Source organism: Culex quinquefasciatus, chromosome 1 (assembly GCF_015732765.1).
Source record: "Culex quinquefasciatus strain JHB chromosome 1, VPISU_Cqui_1.0_pri_paternal, whole genome shotgun sequence".
NCBI lineage: Eukaryota > Metazoa > Arthropoda > Insecta > Diptera > Culicidae > Culex > Culex quinquefasciatus.
In genome coordinates this window covers 37845594-37864663 of record NC_051861.1, presented here as the reverse complement: position 1 = coordinate 37864663, position 19070 = coordinate 37845594, and the positions used below count along the sequence as shown (strand labels likewise).

Genomic DNA, 19070 nt, shown 5'->3' with positions numbered 1-19070 from the left:
CTGAGGAAAAACTCCTCTCGGGTGAGGGCTTTTATGTAATCGGCGACCTCTCACCGCACTCTCGCACTCTCGTGAGAGTGAGTGCCGCCTCCCTCCTCCGACGTTTTTCCACGAGGTCCTTCGTGAGTGCGCGCTCCTTGCAAGAGGAAAAGAAGGAAAACGGGTTTGGAAAAGTGAGGTTAGTTTCGGTAAACAAATCCTGTCCGCGTGTGCTCTGTTTTGCTTTCCGATTGGAGTCGTGAGGAGCAACAATTTTCCGAGGAAAATTCCCCTGCAGGTAGGCGTCAGGTGGTGTGTGAGTGTGTGCGATCTTTGTATGCAAAATTCGATTGGGGGGGAAACGCCTTGAGGTAGGCAGCACGTGTTTGTTTTGTGCGTTGGGCTACGGGCTTATTGAAATTCAATCAATTCGAGGTTATGTTTTTGTTTATTCATGATCATCACCGTTCGTGTCCAGATCAAGGTTCAAGTAAATCTTGAACTAACCATGAACAAAATACCAAACTCGCTAATCGAACAGTTTTTCCTAATGGAATAACGATGCTCAGCTCGTGCTTGTTCGAGGAAAATGCTGATGGGATGGTGGGAAATGTTTGAACTTTGGTCAACCCCACTACATGCCACAACCACAACTCATACACAGACACACGGCTCCAACCTGTTCCATTCTGGCATCGTAAATCTGTTTTGAGTAAACTGCCGGTTTTATTTTTAGCATCCTCGACGTAAGCGATGAAAAAGCGAAACATCAACGAAAAAGTGGCCACTTTGCCACTTGAGATAGTTGGGGAGATTTTTATTTTCGGCCTAATTTTTTTCATATCCTTACATATTTTTTCATTGCAATGGTTTTAAAAATCACAAAAAACCAAAGGTGAAAAAATTAATAGGTCGATAATAGGAATATGCCGAACCACCTTGCTATCCCCGTGTATGGAAACCACACAGCTAGGATGGGCTGATCCTGGTGAGCAGTTTCGAGTGGGTTTTCTCTTTTGAAAGGGGATTGTTTGCCCTGTCCATCCACTTTTTTTTATCTGATTGGCTCAATCTCGCGAAAAAATCAAATCGTTCTCTAGAACAAGAGTGACCAAAGCATGGCCCGCGGGCCGAACGTGGCCCCTATAGGAATATGGCGTTACATCGTGCTACCTTCTGGTTTTTTAGGTGTTAAAGTAAAAAAAAATGCTGTGTCATCGTCTAAAAATAGACGGCGTCCTATCTCGCCCGGGAAATGAAGTCGATAAAGTAGGCGGTTTCTTTAGAGGAAAAGTACAAAACGTGGTCTAAAAATGACAACGAATCCCCGTATTGGCAACATTATTTTTTTTGTTCACTATTTTTTAACAATATAAAAATGTAAAAATATACACGAAATTAAAAAAAAAAACTTGAGCTGAAAATGTATTTTTTAGTTTTATAGGTTTTCATAAAAAAAATTTCTTCAAATAAACAATTATTCACATTTGGCCTGCAAGCTAATGAAAGCTTCAAATTTGGCCCGTCTTTCAAAAACTTTTAGCACCCCTGATCTAGGTTTTCTATAATACCCTCAAAATCGGAGTCGAGTTTCTTGGCCGAAATAATTAAAACTGTTTTTTTTTGCCATTAGGTGACCAATACCATTTCTCAGCCTTTTTCTATCATAGGCCTATCAGCACTTTGATAATAAATTACAGCTGAGCAACTCTCTACGAAATCGGCCGATTTCGACTATTTTTATTTTTTGTAATTTTTTATTTGACTCAAACTTTGTGGGGGCTTTCCCTATGACCAAATGAGCTATTTTGCGTCATTGGTTCACCCATACAAGTCTCCATACAATTTTGGCTGCTGTCCATACAAAAATGGTATGTAAATATTCAAACAGCTGTAACTTTTGAGTGAATTTTCTGATCAATTTGGTGTCTTCGGCAAAGTTTTAGGTATTGTTGAGGACTTTTGAGAAAAAATAGGTACACGGAAAAAAAATTGCAGATTTTTTTATCAACATTTTTTTTACTAAAACTCAATTTCCCAAAATACGTATTTTTTGATTTTCGAGATTATTTGATATGTTTTAGGGGACAAAAATCCGCAACTTTTGAGCCATAGAGAAACATGGTCAAAAAATCTGCCGCCGAGTTATGAATTTTTTGAAAAAATAGTGATTTTTGGAAAAAATCGAAGTTTTATGCAAAAACTAGTTTGACATTACTTTTTAATGCAAAATTGAATTTGCAATCGAAAAGTACCGTACAGATTTTTTGATAAAGGGCTCCGTTTTCAAGATATAGCCACCGAAAGTTTGATTTTAGCGAAATATTTGCAGTTTTTCAATTTTTAAAAATAGTGATCATGAGTGACCATTTCTAAATTTTTTTTTTTTTGAAAAGTTCAGAAAATTTGCTATACAATTGTCTAAGAGACATTGAAGATTGGACCTCGGGTTGCTGAGATAGAGCCGCTTTAAGAAAAAGAAACACGAAAATTGAAGTTTTCTAAATCTCACCAAAACAAACCACCTTTTTCTAATGACGATATCTCAGCAATTAATGGTCCGATTTTCAATGTTAATGTATGAAACATTCGTGAAATTTTTCGATCTTTATCCACGTCCAGTTTCCGCCATTACAGCATACTGTCCACTGCCCTGATGCTCCCTCCCCAATCCCCGGCATTGATACTAACTACTATTAAAAAGGAAAATCATAGATGACAAAAGGTCAATGCGGATGGAGAGCAAATGGAGCTCAGTATCCCCTCACAAAGACTGGTAGTAAGTGTGAAAAAGCGGTGAAAATGAAAAGAAAGACAAGAAGAAAAAAGGAAAGGATAGTGTGTCAATGCAGATGGATCGATGATCCCCTCACAAGGACATAAAAGAAACAGAAGTTAGGGAGAGAAAAAGAAGAACAGAAAATCAGTAAAAAGAAATAGTAAATGCGAATGTAGAGCAAATTGCAATTTCCACTCACAAAGATATTGTCTTAAATAGAATGAGTGTATGTCAGTGTAAATAAAAGAATATTCTGTTATTTAAAATGGAAAGATCTCACCAAATCAGGAATCTTTGACTTCAGCCCATTTGATCGTCACGTGTCACATGTCGTCACAATCTTCAAATGTTCAAGGTTGAAATATCCAATTCCATCTGCTGTTCCTGCAGCTCATTTGGTACGTACTGCATGATCGACTGCATGCATCACCCGTTAGACGGTCATCACTCGGCAATTTCTTCTGCTGCTAGGATTTGTGGCTCTTATGCAAATGGGAAGCAGAACTGCTGAAACCATTCCTCGAACAAAAGCAGCTGTTCACTGAATTCGGGCTGCACCAGGCTAGAACCACAACATGTATTCGCCGATGGTCACTGTTTTTAGTTGTCTCTTCCTTTCCGCTAACGACAAACCGTGAATGTTTTTTTTTTTTCAATTTTCTTTTGCCACTAACGGTATGGATGGCCAACGGAACAGGGGATGAAATTCCCGTAAATTCACTTATAATATCACAATGTCGAAAACTTGAAAATAAAGGGAAAAGACATGACGCAGCAAAAATTTTCCACGCCCGCGCGCACCGATTACTACGATCCGAAAAAAAAAACGAACGGCTTAGACTGATTAAAATGGGTATATTTCCCCTTCCTCGTGTTTGGATGGTTCGAAAATTGTATTATTTGTCGATTTTCACATATTCTTTATGTAAACTTATGTCAAAAACCAAAACAATGACTTTTATATCCCGCCGTTTGACTTTTGGGTTGGGGTCATCCCGCCAAACAAATCCTACTAGGGTTGCGATGGCCAAAACATATTTGTCAAATATTTTCTGTTTTGCCTTCCTCACCTCACTGAGGCAAGGCTATAAAATCGCTCGAAAAATGAACTTCTTAAATACGACTCCTAGATATACCTTCACGTATACCTATCGACTCAGAATCAAATTCTAAACAAATGTCTGTGGGGATGTGTGTAGACATGATTTTTTTTTCCACACGATTATCTCAGAACTGGCTGTATCGATTTTGGCCGGATCCGCCTTATTCTGTTCGTTTTGGGGTCCCCTAAGACCCTATTAAATTTTATTCTGTTTAGTGAAGTACTTTTAAAGTTATGCCAAGAAAAAGTTTTTTTGTAGCTGCAAAAAAGGGTAATTTTTGCATAACCTCAAAGGCCGGGCCTTTTGCTTTTTTGACTTTTTGACCACGCGGGGGATTGGCAGCCACACCCCCTTACATGCGTATCGCCCGGTTGCCACATCGCTTAAGCAGTGTCTGCGTCTCTTCTGGAAAAAAATCTGTATTATGTTGCTGCATCATTTTTTCTTTTTACTGAAATATATAACTCATGAGACTTTTCACCAAGAGTTGGTAAAAAAAGAATTGAAAATTGCTGTTCAAGTTAAATCAAAAATTAAAAAAAAAAAACAAATGAAAAAAAAATTTAAAAAATAAAGAAAAATCTTAAATTAATTTGTAAATACCTCCTAAAATACAACATGAATTCGAGGAAGGCACCAACCGCCTTAAGGTGGATTAAGTAACGTTTTTGTGTTAGGTAAACCACACGGTTTTCACTCTGGCGTACAAAGTTACAATTAATCCTGTTAATTTTCCAGCATCAAGGGCGCTGTTCTTGAAGCCCGGCTCATCCCGGCATGGCTCCAGACGAGGACAGATCGCCCACTATCCGCAATAGCGGAATGAGAAGTTAATAGGCGTAACCTTAGACGTAGCTCACTACTGATGCCGCACGAGCATGGCCACGAGGATCATGATATCGAGAAATCCCATTTCTTTGATTATTTAGATTTGCTGTGTCTTTCTGTGATTCATAATAGAGATTTCTTAAAAGATCACGGTGTTTTTCATCTTTTATGACATGACATCATGTGCAAACCAAAAAAACCCGCGCCATGTCCAGTAAAATCATGAAAATAAAAAAATCCATCATTGAAGTAGAAAAACCAGCAATCCTCTGTTTTAAACATAAATATTTTACGAAATATAAATGGCTAATTCTTATTTCCTTCAACTGGCTGGATTTTTCCAGTCCTGGTCGCTAAACCGATCTTCTTCGATCACAATTCAAACAATAAACTTGAAACTTTTTTTATTTGTTTTAACATATTTTTTTTTTGCATTTGATTAAAAATTATTGAATGGATTATTGCAACTGAAAAAAATAACATTTTAAAATTGTTCCATTTCGATTGGAGCAATGATAACCCACATGGGCGACTTTTTGCGAAACTTGTGTCCGTTACGGCCATTATTCCAGATCCGCTGGTCCGACCTTGGATGGTTGGATAGCTTGCGTTTTCTCATTCCGATGGAAGTCTTATTGTAGCCCTATCCAATGGTGGCCATCTCCTGCAACAAGGGCAGTTGCTCAAAGAATAGTTCGATCGTTCCGGCCAACCAGGTTCGTTTTCCTGTGCAAATCTTCCATCATGAACCTTGACGCTGAAAAAAAACAGGATTAATCTGAAATTTGTTCGGCGAGGTGAGAACCTTGTGGCTCAACACAAAAACAGAAAATATTTGACAAGTACTTTTTGGCCATCGCAACTCCAGTTTACTAGGATTTGTTTGGCGGGATGACCCCAACCCAAAAGTCAAACGGCGGGATATAAAAGTCATTGTTTCTGTTTTTGACATTAGTTTACATAAAGAATATGTACACATTTTTCAAAAAAAAAAACATAACTCATTTCAATCGACTGTATCCCTCGTGGACGCAACTGAAAGGCGATTGATTGCAATTTTAGAGAAAAAAAAGTTTGGAGTTTCAAAAATCTAGCTTTATATTTGAAAAGTCGTATGAAAACTTGAAATGCGGATTTGAAGGTCTCGGGACCTAAGCTACTATATTTCACCGATTTCTCAGATAATTATACATCAAAAAATCAAAATCAAATTATTCGCTCTACAGCACTTGCCTTGGCGTTCTCGATTGCGAGATTCCTACTCGAAACTAAGTGTCCGAAGGCTTGATTGTTGAGGCAATTGCAAACCTCTTTTTACACCTTAGCTTCCATCCACCCCGGGATTCGACTTGACGACCTACGGATTGTGAGTCCAACTGCCTACCAGCGACTCCACCGAGGCAGGACCCAGGACAGGACAGAAGGCGTAATCAATCAAATCTCGGCTCGAAAAATGCCACCGCCGGGACCGTCTGGGATCAAACCCAAGCCGACTGGGTGAGAGGCAACCACGCATACCCCTACAGCACGGTCCCGGATGGACAATTTTACATACCAGATTTAAAAATGTTAAAGTTTAATTAACAGAATTCCGAGATATGATTTTTTGAAAATAAAAACTGGGTTTTGCGTTTTCAAATTGGAGATCTCGTGATTGACAGTCCTTTGCGTGGTCTATACCCACCGTGTGTATCATTAGAACATCTTCTTTTGCTTTTATATTCAAATGGGAATTGAAAAATGATGCTCAACATTCCAATACGTTTTTCTCAAAACGCATGGTTTGTACATGGTGCTATTTGAAATGTTGGCGACGAATTAATCCTTTAAAAAAACAAATTAAATTAAACTGAAATTCCTTTTCATTTATTCAGCATGATCTTTTCCGTGTAGCTACGGGCGACGCAAATATCACTAATCACAAAAACGTCCCATTTGCGCGTCGCGACGCTACCCCCAACGAAACAAAACAAATCCGCACGCAGCCAGCTTTGGGCTGCGACGCGCCGGCTGCAACACGTCAAACCCAAACTTCAGTCTTTTGCATCCTTTCTCTCCCGCTTCAGTCAGTGTCCGTTCGTCGTCCGTGTTTGTGTTATCGTTTTTGTGGAAGCCCGGCAGCGGCGGCGGCGCCCCCCAGAATCCCAGAGTGCACTTGGAAGGCATCCAACAAATTCTTGGAAAAAGCTGCTCCCGATACAAAAAAAAAAAACACGTCTGAAACCGTGGATGGCCGCTTCAACGAGCTGGTACCCAGCGGCGGTCGGCGGTTTTGGAGGCGAGGAGTACGGCGTAGATTCCCCGGAGCCGGAGCTGCTGCAGTCCCACGGCGGAAGGATGCAGGTGGTCAGCGCAAGCCAGCGGTTCTGTCGGCTGTGTTTGTCCAAAGAGCAGCAGCTGAAGCCGATTTTTCCGCCGGATGGAACGCCGGACGAGTCCTTGCTGCAGCGGATTTTGTCCTGCTTGACGATTACGGTAAGGAGGGCATTTTGAGGGTTTGTTTTTAATGCGGGCGACGCCAAGAAAAAGGAGCATAAAAATACTGTTCTTTGAAGAAGGAGTAAAAGGGGTTCAAATATCGATTTTATGATTATCGTTTGGTTCTGTCCTTTTTTTTGTGGGTGATGTGTCTGTATGCGCGCGGGGCATAAAGACACAACGAAATTTGGCTTCATATGTTGAAATCTGGCTCGTTGTATGGACGATTTTTTTATTCGTCTAATTATTTGATGTTAAATATTCATTAATTCATAACTTATTAGGTTACTTTTTGAAATGTTGGCAATTCAATGGCTAATTTTGACGTATTTGATAACATTCTAGCTGGCCGAAATATTATAAATTTTTATAAAAATTCTAGCTATCTCTAGAGCTAATTTTAAGATTTTTGATAATCAAAAAATCATTTTGAAGTTATCATAATTGTATTAAGAAAAATAACATAATTTATGTCAGTTAGATGGATCTCGAGAAATCTCCAGAGCACTTTAAGAAATTTAAATATTTACTCAACTTGAGACTAATTACATGTTTTTGTACAATTGTATAATATGTTTGGGAAACACGTTCCTGAAGTACAAATCCATGCTACGGAAGTGTAGTTCAATTGTAAAACATTGTGCAAATAGCTTTCTTAGAGTACCGCTATTGAAAGTTTATCCAACGTCAAAATTGGAGGGTGAACAACGGAAAATTTCGAGACACATTTCCCGGGAAATCTGCAATTTTTGGGCCTCTGTAATCCTCGATTCCCGGGAATTTTGACACTCATAAACTGGGTGCTAAAATAGTGGTTCGCAAAGCGGCCTCAATTTTGAGCTGTCAAAGTGGAACTGTTTGTTAAAAGTAGGAGGTATTGTAATCGATCATAAAAAGTCCATCTTTATTGGCAAGAATGGAAAGTCGGTGGCAGCGCGAGAGGCAATTTTTAGTAACTGTGGAAGTGGATGTTGTTTATGGAGTCGTTGGGGTCGTAAGCAGATTGACTCTGTTTGAGTGTATAGCTCGAACTATGGCATCCTTCTTGTTAAAGACTTCCTTATTATTTATATTAAAAATGCACATCCGTAAACTCTCATTCTTTTAATTGTAAATTCAGTTATTTGCTTTGTTGAATCACAAAATTTTACCTGCTTCCAACTATTTTTTTTTGTCACGCGGAATGTATTTTTTGTATGATTCTCCCTCCCCAAGCACTATAAATTTGGAGGGAGTGTGGGGACATTTCGTATAGACGCCTTTGCTCCCATCACGTCACTAAAGGGAAATTAATAAACGTGCCCCCTTTGTCGAACCATCAGAAGAGAAGCAGGCAATCCACCACTCATAGCGAACGACCTACCGCGTGTATAATGAGGTTGGCTTTATTTTCTTCAATATATTGTCAATAGCTGTGTGTAAATGAACGTGTTTTCTGTATAAATATAAAAAAGGAAAGGTCTCACCAAGCAACGGAGTCTTCAAAACCAGATGAGCTTCGTAATTTGTATCAAGAAACATGTATTCTTGAGTTCCGCCTCTCCGTCGTCGGTTTCTGGATAATTTCCAACCGTTCCTTCGAAATGATCTTCAGCTCAATAAGTTTTGCTCATTGGCCAGCTCTCGCTAGTCCTTCCTCAGTTCAGAATTTGATGGCTATCAGTTTAATTTTACAACACTTAAAATATTTTTAAACAGATCACTTCAGCTAAAAAAACACTTTTAACCTTACACATTGCCTCATTGTCTTTTGCAAGCAGAACATAACCAAAGTTTTCGGCACCCTCAACAAACGTCAAATCAATACAAATTGCTGTCGGATGTTTTTCCGGATCTCTCCCGGAAAAGATCCGGCAGCAATTTTGTTTGGTTGGACGTTTGCGGAGGGTACAGTCATCCCACATATTCGGAACGGTTTCCAGATCGGCCAATGTTCAAAAAATCATAGCAAATCGATAATTGAACTTAATGATTCGCTTTTAACTTCATTTGAAAGCTTTTCTTGCGATCTTTCGAATGCTGTATCAAACATCTGCAAATTTTAACTTTTATATGAAGTTTTTGAAGAATAACTTTGACCCTTGAAATCCACAAATTCGGAACACTTTTTTCTTACGAATGTAAACAAACTTTGGATCTCTCCAGTAGTACATATTTATTACCAAATAATGACTTCACACACTGAAACCAATGAAACTCAAGCTTAGTGATGTTTTATACATGGTTTGATAGCTTTTTTGTGAAAATATCAGTTAAATTCAGGTGTTCCACAATTGTGGGAGGCACAATAACATCCCACAATTATGAAACAGGCCTTTTGGAGGCAGTTTTTTGCTGCTCTGCACAAAATAGTCTTGGAATGAAGTTTTTTGTTCAAAAAGTACTACTTTTACTAGTGAAATAGCAAGATAATGTCCAAATGAAGGTTCTAAAAATAGTAAGGTCGTCAGAAAAGCTACTTTTGGCATGCTATGTATGTATGTATGTATGTATGATCCCCATACCCGCAGGCAACTTGGTCCTGAAACACATGTGAGCGCTAGGTGAACAATTCGATCATCTTTTACTCCGTAATCTGTACACCCACGTGCATAAGTTTTTTTGCACGAATTTTAATGCTACAAATACCGGCGCATAGATCAAAATGGTTTCCCGCTTCCCTTCCCAAGCGCCGGAAATTTGTAGCGGGTGTAGGGACACTTCGCATAGACGCCCTTGCTCCCATCACGTCACTGAGGGTATGGAGCGACGAGAAATTAATAAGCATGCCCCCTTAGTCGAACCTTCATTAGAGAAGCAGGCAATCCACAACTCACAGCGAACGACCAAAGGAACACCCTACCGCGTATATAGTAATAATTTTGCGTAGATGTCTTGATTGATGTGTGTGTATGTCAGAATAAATGAAAGAATGAATGTCTTATAAAAGGAACGAGCTCACCAGATTCTTCAAAACCAGCTTCTCTTCAAACGTCTTCAGGCTTATGACAACAACAAACGCCAGACTTGCTAGGGAATGCACGAGCCGTCCAATCCATGATTAAGCGCACTCCAGACACCACCGGAAACAGACAGCATATAAGGGCTTCACGGCATTAGCTTTGAATTCAACTCGCATGCCTGAGCTACACCGAAATGGGCAGATCACGTCCAGCTGCTATCTGCAAACCGCCAAAAAACACCAACAATCAAAGTAGCTTACTATTAATCGTTAAAAAAAACCTCAACAGCCCCCTCACTCAGGTTACTATGGAAATGAAATAATAAAACTGAATCAGAGAGAAAAAATTGAATAAAATAGTAAATCGAACAGATTTGAAACGCTAGTTTAAATATTGAATAATAATTGCAGGCCTGATATGGCAAAAAAAAGACACAATTTCAAAACGCGAACAAGGATTGCAACTCTCAACCACCTCACACTTGCACCCAATTTCTTCCAAATTTAAGACAATTTCCAATCCGCACAATTCGCCAGCTAATGGAACGAACGAAATCCACACGCCGGTAAACCCGCGGAATTCACACGACTCAAACAAATCCGGAACGGACAAACCACCAGAAATGAATAATTATTCTATCAAAGAAGGAAGAAAAACGCGACGCGCAAAATTCTGTCAACCGATCTTGTTCAAAGCTTGCTACGATCTCCAGAAAAGCTACTTTTGGCATGCTATTGACAAATTATCATCAAAGTGTTCCGAATTTGTGGGTGTTCCGAATATGTGGGATGACTGTACCAAAAAAAGGAAAACAAATCACTTCGTTCAGCGGCCAATAGGTTGATACCCGGGAGAGATCCGGAAAAAGATCCGGCAGCAATTTGTGTTGATTTGACGTTTGTTGAGGGTGCCGAAAAGTTTGGTTATGTTCTGCTTGCAAAAGACAATACCTTGTTTATGTTTACAGCTGTGGTGTTATGGCTGTTGTAGTAGGAATCATTCGAAAATCACTTTACGCTTTGTCTCTTGTCAGCACCCAGCTGGGCTGGTCGAAAAATGTCGAGGGAAACAACGATGCATTATATTTTGATACCAAAAAATGAAAATAAAAAAATCAGAAATAAATTCGGAGAACTCAATTCAATTCAATGAATCATCTTTGCGGTTTGTTTTACGTAGTTGACCACACAGCCTTCACATCAGGGGCGCCGACTAGTCCAAAATGTTGGGGGGGGCACGGTTGTTTTCCGAAATCGATAGGTAAGAGTGGCGATTAGATGTTAAAGTTTCTGTATATCACGAATTTTAATAATTTTATTACGATGTGCTACGATTTTTTTTTATCCGGAATCATTTTTTTTAGAAAAAGATAATTTATTAAAACGTGATTGAGAATATTGATTAAGGGGAATTTTTTTATATGTTTGGAAGGCGAATTCCTTCTCATTGGCATATTCTCACTTATTTTCTAGAAGTAACAGTCAATAATAAAAATAATCAGATATTTAGTAATTCAACGATACAAAAATTCTAAAAATAAAAACAAAAGTAAAATGCAAAAATTTTGAACTTCAGAAATTTAAGAATACAAATACACATTTAAAAACATCCATTTTTCAAATCTGCAATTTAGAAAAAAATAACAGATACACCAAATTCAATACTCCAAATAAAAATAATCATACAGAGAAACCTCTTTTACGCGGTGGCGTTACGCTTTTTGTTTCGTAGATTTCTCTTAAACCCTACAATATTTTTGAAAGCTTCAAAAAGCGTTTTGTAGATCTGAACAAAACCTACAAATTGCTTATTAAAAAAATTCCAAAAATGTTGCGTCGTTCCAGAGAAATTTACAAATTAGAAAAAACGTAAAAAAAATCATGGCTTGAAAATGTTAAGAAATCAAAAGCAGAAATTTAAACAATCAGAAATTTAGAAATAACAATAAAATTCAATGTTTAAAAAAATCGAAAATTTCAAAATTATGATACATCAATTATTTTTTACATCAATTATTTTTTAAGAATTTAAGAATTTAAGAATTTAAGGATTTAAGAATTTAAGAATTTAAGAATTTAAGAATTTAAGAATTTAAGAATTTAAGAATTTAAGAATTTAAGAATTTAAGAATTTAAGAATTTAAGAATTTAAGAATTTAAGAATTTAAGAATTTAAGAATTTAAGAATTTAAGAATTTAAGAATTTAAGAATTTAAGAATTTAAGAATTTAAGAATTTAAGAATTTAAGAATTTAAGAATTTAAGAATTTAAGAATTTAAGAATTTAAGAATTTAAGAATTTAAGAATTTAAGAATTTAAGAATTTAAGAATTTAAGAATTTAAGAATTTAAGAATTTAAGAATTTAAGAATTTAAGAATTTAAGAATTTAAGAATTTAAGAATTTAAGAATTTAAGAATTTAAGAATTTAAGAATTTAAGAATTTAAGAATTTAAGAATTTAAGAATTTAAGAATTTAAGAATTTAAGAATTTAAGAATTCAAGAATTTAATCATCTATTTTTAGTAATATTTTCTACTTCCTGATTTTTTGGCATATTTTGTGAGGGTGCCGTTTAAAATTTCTATAGCCTTTTTATTTTTTAAATCGATCATAAATTTCAGAAGGCGATACACTTGTGTTTTTAAGATTATAATGTGGAATTGTCTCAGATCATGTTTTAATTGTCGGTTTCTCAGTAAAGCGGTGCGCTAGTTTTCAAAAATTTACTTTTTTGAAGCAATTGTATTTTCGGCTAAAATTAGTATAGAACGGTTAACGGTTAACAAATGTATTTGAAATCTTTTCAAATCCTTTCTAAAATTACCCAAAAATAATTGAATTTATCAGCATTTTTGAAAATGTAAAGCAGCCAACAAATGATAACTTTGAAAAATGTTTCAGTTTATATTCGCTAAATCCTGATCTACAATGGAAAATCGCAGAATGTTGCGTTGAAAACTTGATGATTGTTTTCGCAAGAGTTTGCGTAAGTTTGATTGTAGGTAAGGTGCTATGGAAAAAGTACATTGGTTTTGTTTTTGGAACAACATGCACAGATAGAAATCTTATGAGCAAATCCGTAAAATCTATGTTGACGACATCTCTCAAATCATATACAGATGCCTCTGTGCTCTTGTACTAAGCTTACTGATTTTCCTAGAAGCACAGTGGTATAGATAAAACGTTGTCGAAATAAAAAAAATGCATCTAAATCCAGAAAATTGAAAACGATTTTGTTCGAAAAATTTCAGCGATTTCGAAAACAACAAATGTTTTTGAGCTATTTTACGGATTCGCTTACAAGAATTCTATTCGTGAGTACAAACAATGTTCCATTTAAGTTTTAGATATTATTTTCAATTATTTTTGTGTTTTTTATATTTGAAATAAAAATATTTTTCTTCCAAAATTTCTGGGGGGGGGGCACAATGTATGGGCTGCCCCCCCAGCCAAATTTTAGGGGGGGCAAAAAGTACCGTGCCCCCCTAAAGTCGGCGCCCCTGCTTCACATTTTCTTGTATCGAATGATACAATTATCATCTAAATTGTTTAAAAAATGCGTAGAGGCATAGGGATTGTAGCTCCATTCTTGACGACATCGCATATAACCGTTGAATCCACAGCATCTCATCCAATCATCACATGAATGATATGCTTCTTTCCTTTATGTTAATAGGTTAAGGTATTGGTTTTTCGCTGCCTCCCGAGCAACGATGCTATGGGGAGGACTTCAATAATGTAAACCCTTCGACGAGCCTTTCGAGTTACGAAGCCATGGGAAGGTCTTTTTCGTCACAAAAACACTCGCACATTTTGATGTCTGATTGGCACCATAATAAAAATCGACGACCCAAACGTCAGCGTGCCTTTCGATCAACGATGATATAGATAGGACTTCTGAAAAACACAGAACACTTAGAATCACAAACGCACTAAACAAAAGAGACATTTTCGTAAAGCAAAAAAAAAACACGTAAAAAATCCCCGAATCATTATTTCACAAACATGCGCTCCCATTGCTGATAAGGCACTCGAAACGAATTAAAAATCACAACTGGTGGAGTTTTAACGTGTGATTTTTAGTACAATAATCATGCAGCACTAATCCGACGGCGTGCCTCCCGATCAACGATGGTTAAGGAAGGACTTTTTTGAACAGCTGTTTCCAATTTAACAAACCGAACATTTTTGTAACACACAAACAATCGCAAAGATGCCACTATTCATGCATGCACAATTCGGAACCACACCACCGCACTATCCGCTCGCACCGCTGCCACTGAACTGGTGATGCCATTTAAAAAGTCTAAAGAAGTTTAAATGTAGATCGAGGACCCGTCTGGTTCTTGTTCTATGTTTAGGCGGGGCCAGACAATGCCCAATGACCTCGAAATTGGGCCGCCTCCGATCTCTGCCATTCTGAAATGGGTCATGGAGATATGTTGTATCACCGTAACCCAAGTCTACACTTTCCCATAATGTCACTTTATCCTACCTTCCAGATCTCCTTCGACGACGACTACGACACCTTCATCTGTCGCATCTGCAGCCAGGAGGTGACCAAGTTCTACCTGTACAAGGAGCAATGCCTGGCGAACGACTCGATCATCCGGAACCGACGCAAACCCAGCAAGGACATGTTCTACGATGAGGAGGGGTCCAACGGTTTGGGCGTTAGCATTCCGCAGAACGGGAATGGTGGTGGCGATGTTGTGGAACTTTCGGATGACAGTGAGGTTGAGGAGGGAGGGCCCAACTGGGAAGAGGAAGGTCAGGGGGATCCCATTGACTCGGACGAGTTTGATATCCGGGAAGAGGAGAGTGGTGGTGACACTGCGAGGGATGCGGAAGAGTTCAACGATGCGGATTTGGACAAGGGAGAGGTGGGTTCGTTGCTCAAGCCACTGCCAAGGATGAGGGCTCGTCGGGATAACGTGCAGGACTTTTACCACGGTGGATTCCGGTACACGTGCGCGACTTCGCGGGCAAACGGAAAGATTCACTGGCGGTGCATGTACAAGTCCAAGCTGAAGTGTCGGGCGGCGATTCTGGTGGCGTCGAATGGGAGCGTTTCGAGAGGACCGAATCGGCACAACCATAAACCGGAAGCAAAGGCAAACCAAAAGACCTCGGAGGGCGTTATTCTGGACACGCACACCGGCCGGAAGGTCCACTACCGGCTGATTACCAGCGAACGGTCCGGCGTGCACCCGGTTCAAGTTGTTTGTAACGGGTACAAGTACCGGTATGCGAGGACAACCCAGAAGAAGACGACCTACTGGCGCTGCATGAAACACAACGGCAAGGAGAACTGCAAGGCGGTTGTCTCCTTCCGGTTGGACTTTAGCAGCTGCTCCTCGAACGGCAACTCGCACAACCATCCGGCACAGTACGACATGCAGCAACTGCAGGACGAGGAGGAGGAGGAGGAGGTCGTGGAACCGGAAGTTATGCCCACCTTCGGGATTCTCAAACCGGGCAAGAAGCTGGCGCACGCGATCAGAAGCAACGGAAGTTCCTCCTCCGGCGATGGGTTTGGCAAGACCCAGATCTCGCTCAAGGGCAGTGGCCGCTGGAACGTGATGATCCACAAGGGGTACGAGTTTGGGTTTCCGCGGGCCGATAAGAAAAACAACAAGTGGGCTTGCTACAAGAAGAGTCTGTTCAACTGTCCGGCCAATGTGACCACCAACGAGACCGGGCGGGTCATCAAGGAGAGCGATTGGGCTCACAACCATCGACCGAGTGTGAGTATTTTTAGACTGTTTTATTTTGTGGTAAGCATGCCATCTGAGCAGGAAGTATTCCAGAATTTTCAAAATTTCGAATCTTCAAATTTAAGAATTTTTGATTTTCTGCGTTTTTGATTTTAAAAACTTTTAAATTTAAGGATTTTGGTACTGGATTGGACCTCAAAAGAAATTAGAAATTAAGAACTTATGAGTTTTAGAATTTCAAAAAAAATAATATTCTAAAATTTAACAATTTTTAGATTTTTAAAATTCATGATTTTTTTATTTTTTGATCTGCAAAGTTTTACAATTTTTGATATTTTGAATTTTAGAATTTTGAAATTTAAGAAAATTAGAATTTAAGAATTTTGAAATTTAAGAAAATTAGAATTTTGAAATTTCTAATTTTTGAAATTTTGGATTTTCACAATTTTTGAGTCTTAAAATTTTACAATTTTAGAATGGTAAATTTCTAAAAAAAAATAAATTTGAAATTCAGATTTTGCAATTTTACAATTTTAGAGCGTAAGATTATTGGAATTATTAAATTTTAGAATATTTGATTTCTGAATTTCAGAATTTTAATATTTAACAATTTTACGATATCACAATTTCAAAAAAAAAATTAACAATTTTATGAATTTTAGAATTGTAGAATTTTAGAATTTTAGATTTATGAATTTTAGAACTTTAGAATTTTAGAATGTTAAATTTCTAAAAAAAATAAATTTGAAATTTAGATTTTGCAATTTTACAATTTTAGAGCGTAAGATTATTGGAATTATTAAATTTTAGAATTTTTGATTTCTGAATTTCAGAATTTTAATATTTTACAATTTTACGATTTCACAATTTCAAAAAAAAAATAACAATTTTATGAATTTTAGAATTTTAGAATTTTAGAATTTTAAAATTTTAGAATTTTAGAATTTTTGAATTTTAGAATTTTTGAATTTTAGAATTTTAGAATTTTAGAATTTTAGAATTTTAGAATTTTAGAATTTGAGAATTTGAGAATTTTAGAATTTTAGAATTTTAGAATTTTAGAATTTTAGAATTTTAGAATTTTAGAATTTTAGAATTTTAGAATTTTAGAATTTTAGAATTTTAGAATTTTAGAATTTTAGAATTTTAGAATTTTAGAATTTTAGAATTTTAGAATTTTAGAATTTTATAATTTTAGAATTTTATAATTTTAGAATTTTAGAATTTTAGAATTTTAAAATTTTAGAATTTTAGAATTTTAGAATTTTAGAATTTTAGAATTTTAGAATTTTAGAATTTTAGAATTTTTGGATTTTAGAATTTTAGAATTTTAGAATTTTAGAATTTTAGAATTTTAGAATTTCAGAGTTTTAGAATTTTAGAATTTTAGAATTTTAGAATTTTAGAATTTTAGAATTTTGGAATTTTGGAATTTTGGAATTTTAGACTGCTAGAATTTTAGACTGCTAGAATTTTAGAATTTTAGAATTTTAGAATTTCAGAGTTGTAGAATTTTAGAGTTGTAGAATTTTAGAATTTTAGAATTTAAGAATTCTGGAATTTTAGAATTTAAGAATTTTAGAATTTTAGAATTTTAGAATTTTAGAATTTTAGAATTTTAGAATTTTAGAATTTTAGAATTTTAGAATTTTAGAATTTTAGAATTTTAGAATTTTAGAATTTTAGAATTTTAGAATTTTAGAATTTTAGAATTTTAGAATTTTAGAATTTTAGAATTTTAGAATTTTAGAATTTTAGAATTTTAGAATTTTAGAATTTTAGAATTTTAGAATTTTAGAATTTTAGAATTTTAGAATTTTAGAATTTAAGAATTTTAGAATTTTAGAATTTTAGAATTATTTTAGAATTTTAGAATTATTTTAGAATTTTAGAATTTTGAAATTTTAGAATCTTAGAATTTTAAAATTTTTGAATCTAAGAATTTTAAAATTTTAGAATTTTAGTATTTTAGAATTTTATAACTTTAGAATTTTATAACTTTAGAATTTTATAATTTTAGACTTTTAAAATTTTAGAATCTTGAAATTTTAAAATTTTAGAATTTAAATATTTTAGAATTTTAGAACTTTATGCAGGCCAAGGGTGCATGATACTGATGATACTCGTCGGTTGATACACCTAGGCAAGGAACATCCCGGAAGGAGCCCAACTACATCCGTAGTGCTGTTTGGACAAAACAGCATGGCTCTGGTTCCTTGCAAGTGTCCTATTTTCTTACCTCCACGTTGGCTTGGTTTAGTCATCATGATGACAAGGTGTAACCTAGCTGGTGGCCTGTGAAAACGACTCGTAAACCTTTGACCAGCGAGGGTCAGAGTAGAGACGGCTAGAAGAAAGGGGCGCGACAATGTGGGAAAGGGAAGTAATTTGTGACTGTAGACGGTATTGTTTGGATTCGCAGTATGTTGAGTCAACTGCTGTGGATGTACCTGAGCATCGCAGAACGGGGTTTCTCTTCTTTCCATTTCAGCTAACAGCTATCTTCTTTTTATTTTTTTCATTGATTTTCTAAAACGGCTTCTGTTTACTATCCTTAATTGATTTCGATTTTACTTATTTGATTCTCTTATTTCTCAACGCTTTTCCACTCTATTTTACCAATTGATGCTGCTGTAACAAACTGTCTGCTTTCCCTTAATTTGGCAGCGATGTCAATTTTGTTTTGTTTATCATGTGCCTCTGAATAATTTCTCGTCTTTCCTGTAAATTGCCCTCAATACAATCTAAGCTTGTTTGTTAATTTCTTTGTCTACTTCATAAATTACTGTATTTCTTTTACTATTGATTCTTTACATAGTATATTTCCTTCACTGTCCATTGTTTTGAAACTTCACCTTTTCTTAAGCAAGTGAGGTTCGAGCCCTTACTCAATTTATGGAATGATTAAAGGATTAACACAAATATTACTATTGTACTTTTGAAAACTTTTCTAAAATGCTTAGGACCAAAATATTGTAACAAAACACCGCGACAAAAGAAATAGCAACAGATAAACACGACTCAACAATAGGGAAGATTTCAGGAGAAAACAATACACAGCAAATAACAATTAGTTTTTGAATTCAAACTAAAAATATAACAGTTTTTGCTTTAATGAAAGTTGATAGGCACACTATAAATGGTTAGGCGCTTATACTTACATCAAACCCTACGTAATGTACCACCCCCGGCCGAGTTAAAATGCGTACCCGGAAAAGAAGGTGTGCATGCCTGGCACGAAC

At 36.4% G+C, this 19070-nt stretch overlaps 1 protein-coding gene across 3 annotated transcripts in view; it reads left to right on the top strand.

The window, feature by feature from the left end:
* The first annotated feature begins 6729 nt into the window (after positions 1-6729).
* The window catches only part of LOC6035071, a 17185-nt gene continuing 4844 nt past the window's right edge, over positions 6730-19070 (top strand). For all 3 annotated transcript variants that reach the window (XM_038249447.1, XM_038249448.1, XM_038249446.1), the window contains exons 1-2: positions 6730-7164; positions 14614-15858. In XM_038249447.1, coding sequence (XP_038105375.1) covers positions 6919-7164; positions 14614-15858 — 1491 coding nt within the window. In that variant the 5' untranslated portion in view covers positions 6730-6918. The remainder of the gene's footprint in view (positions 7165-14613; positions 15859-19070) is intronic.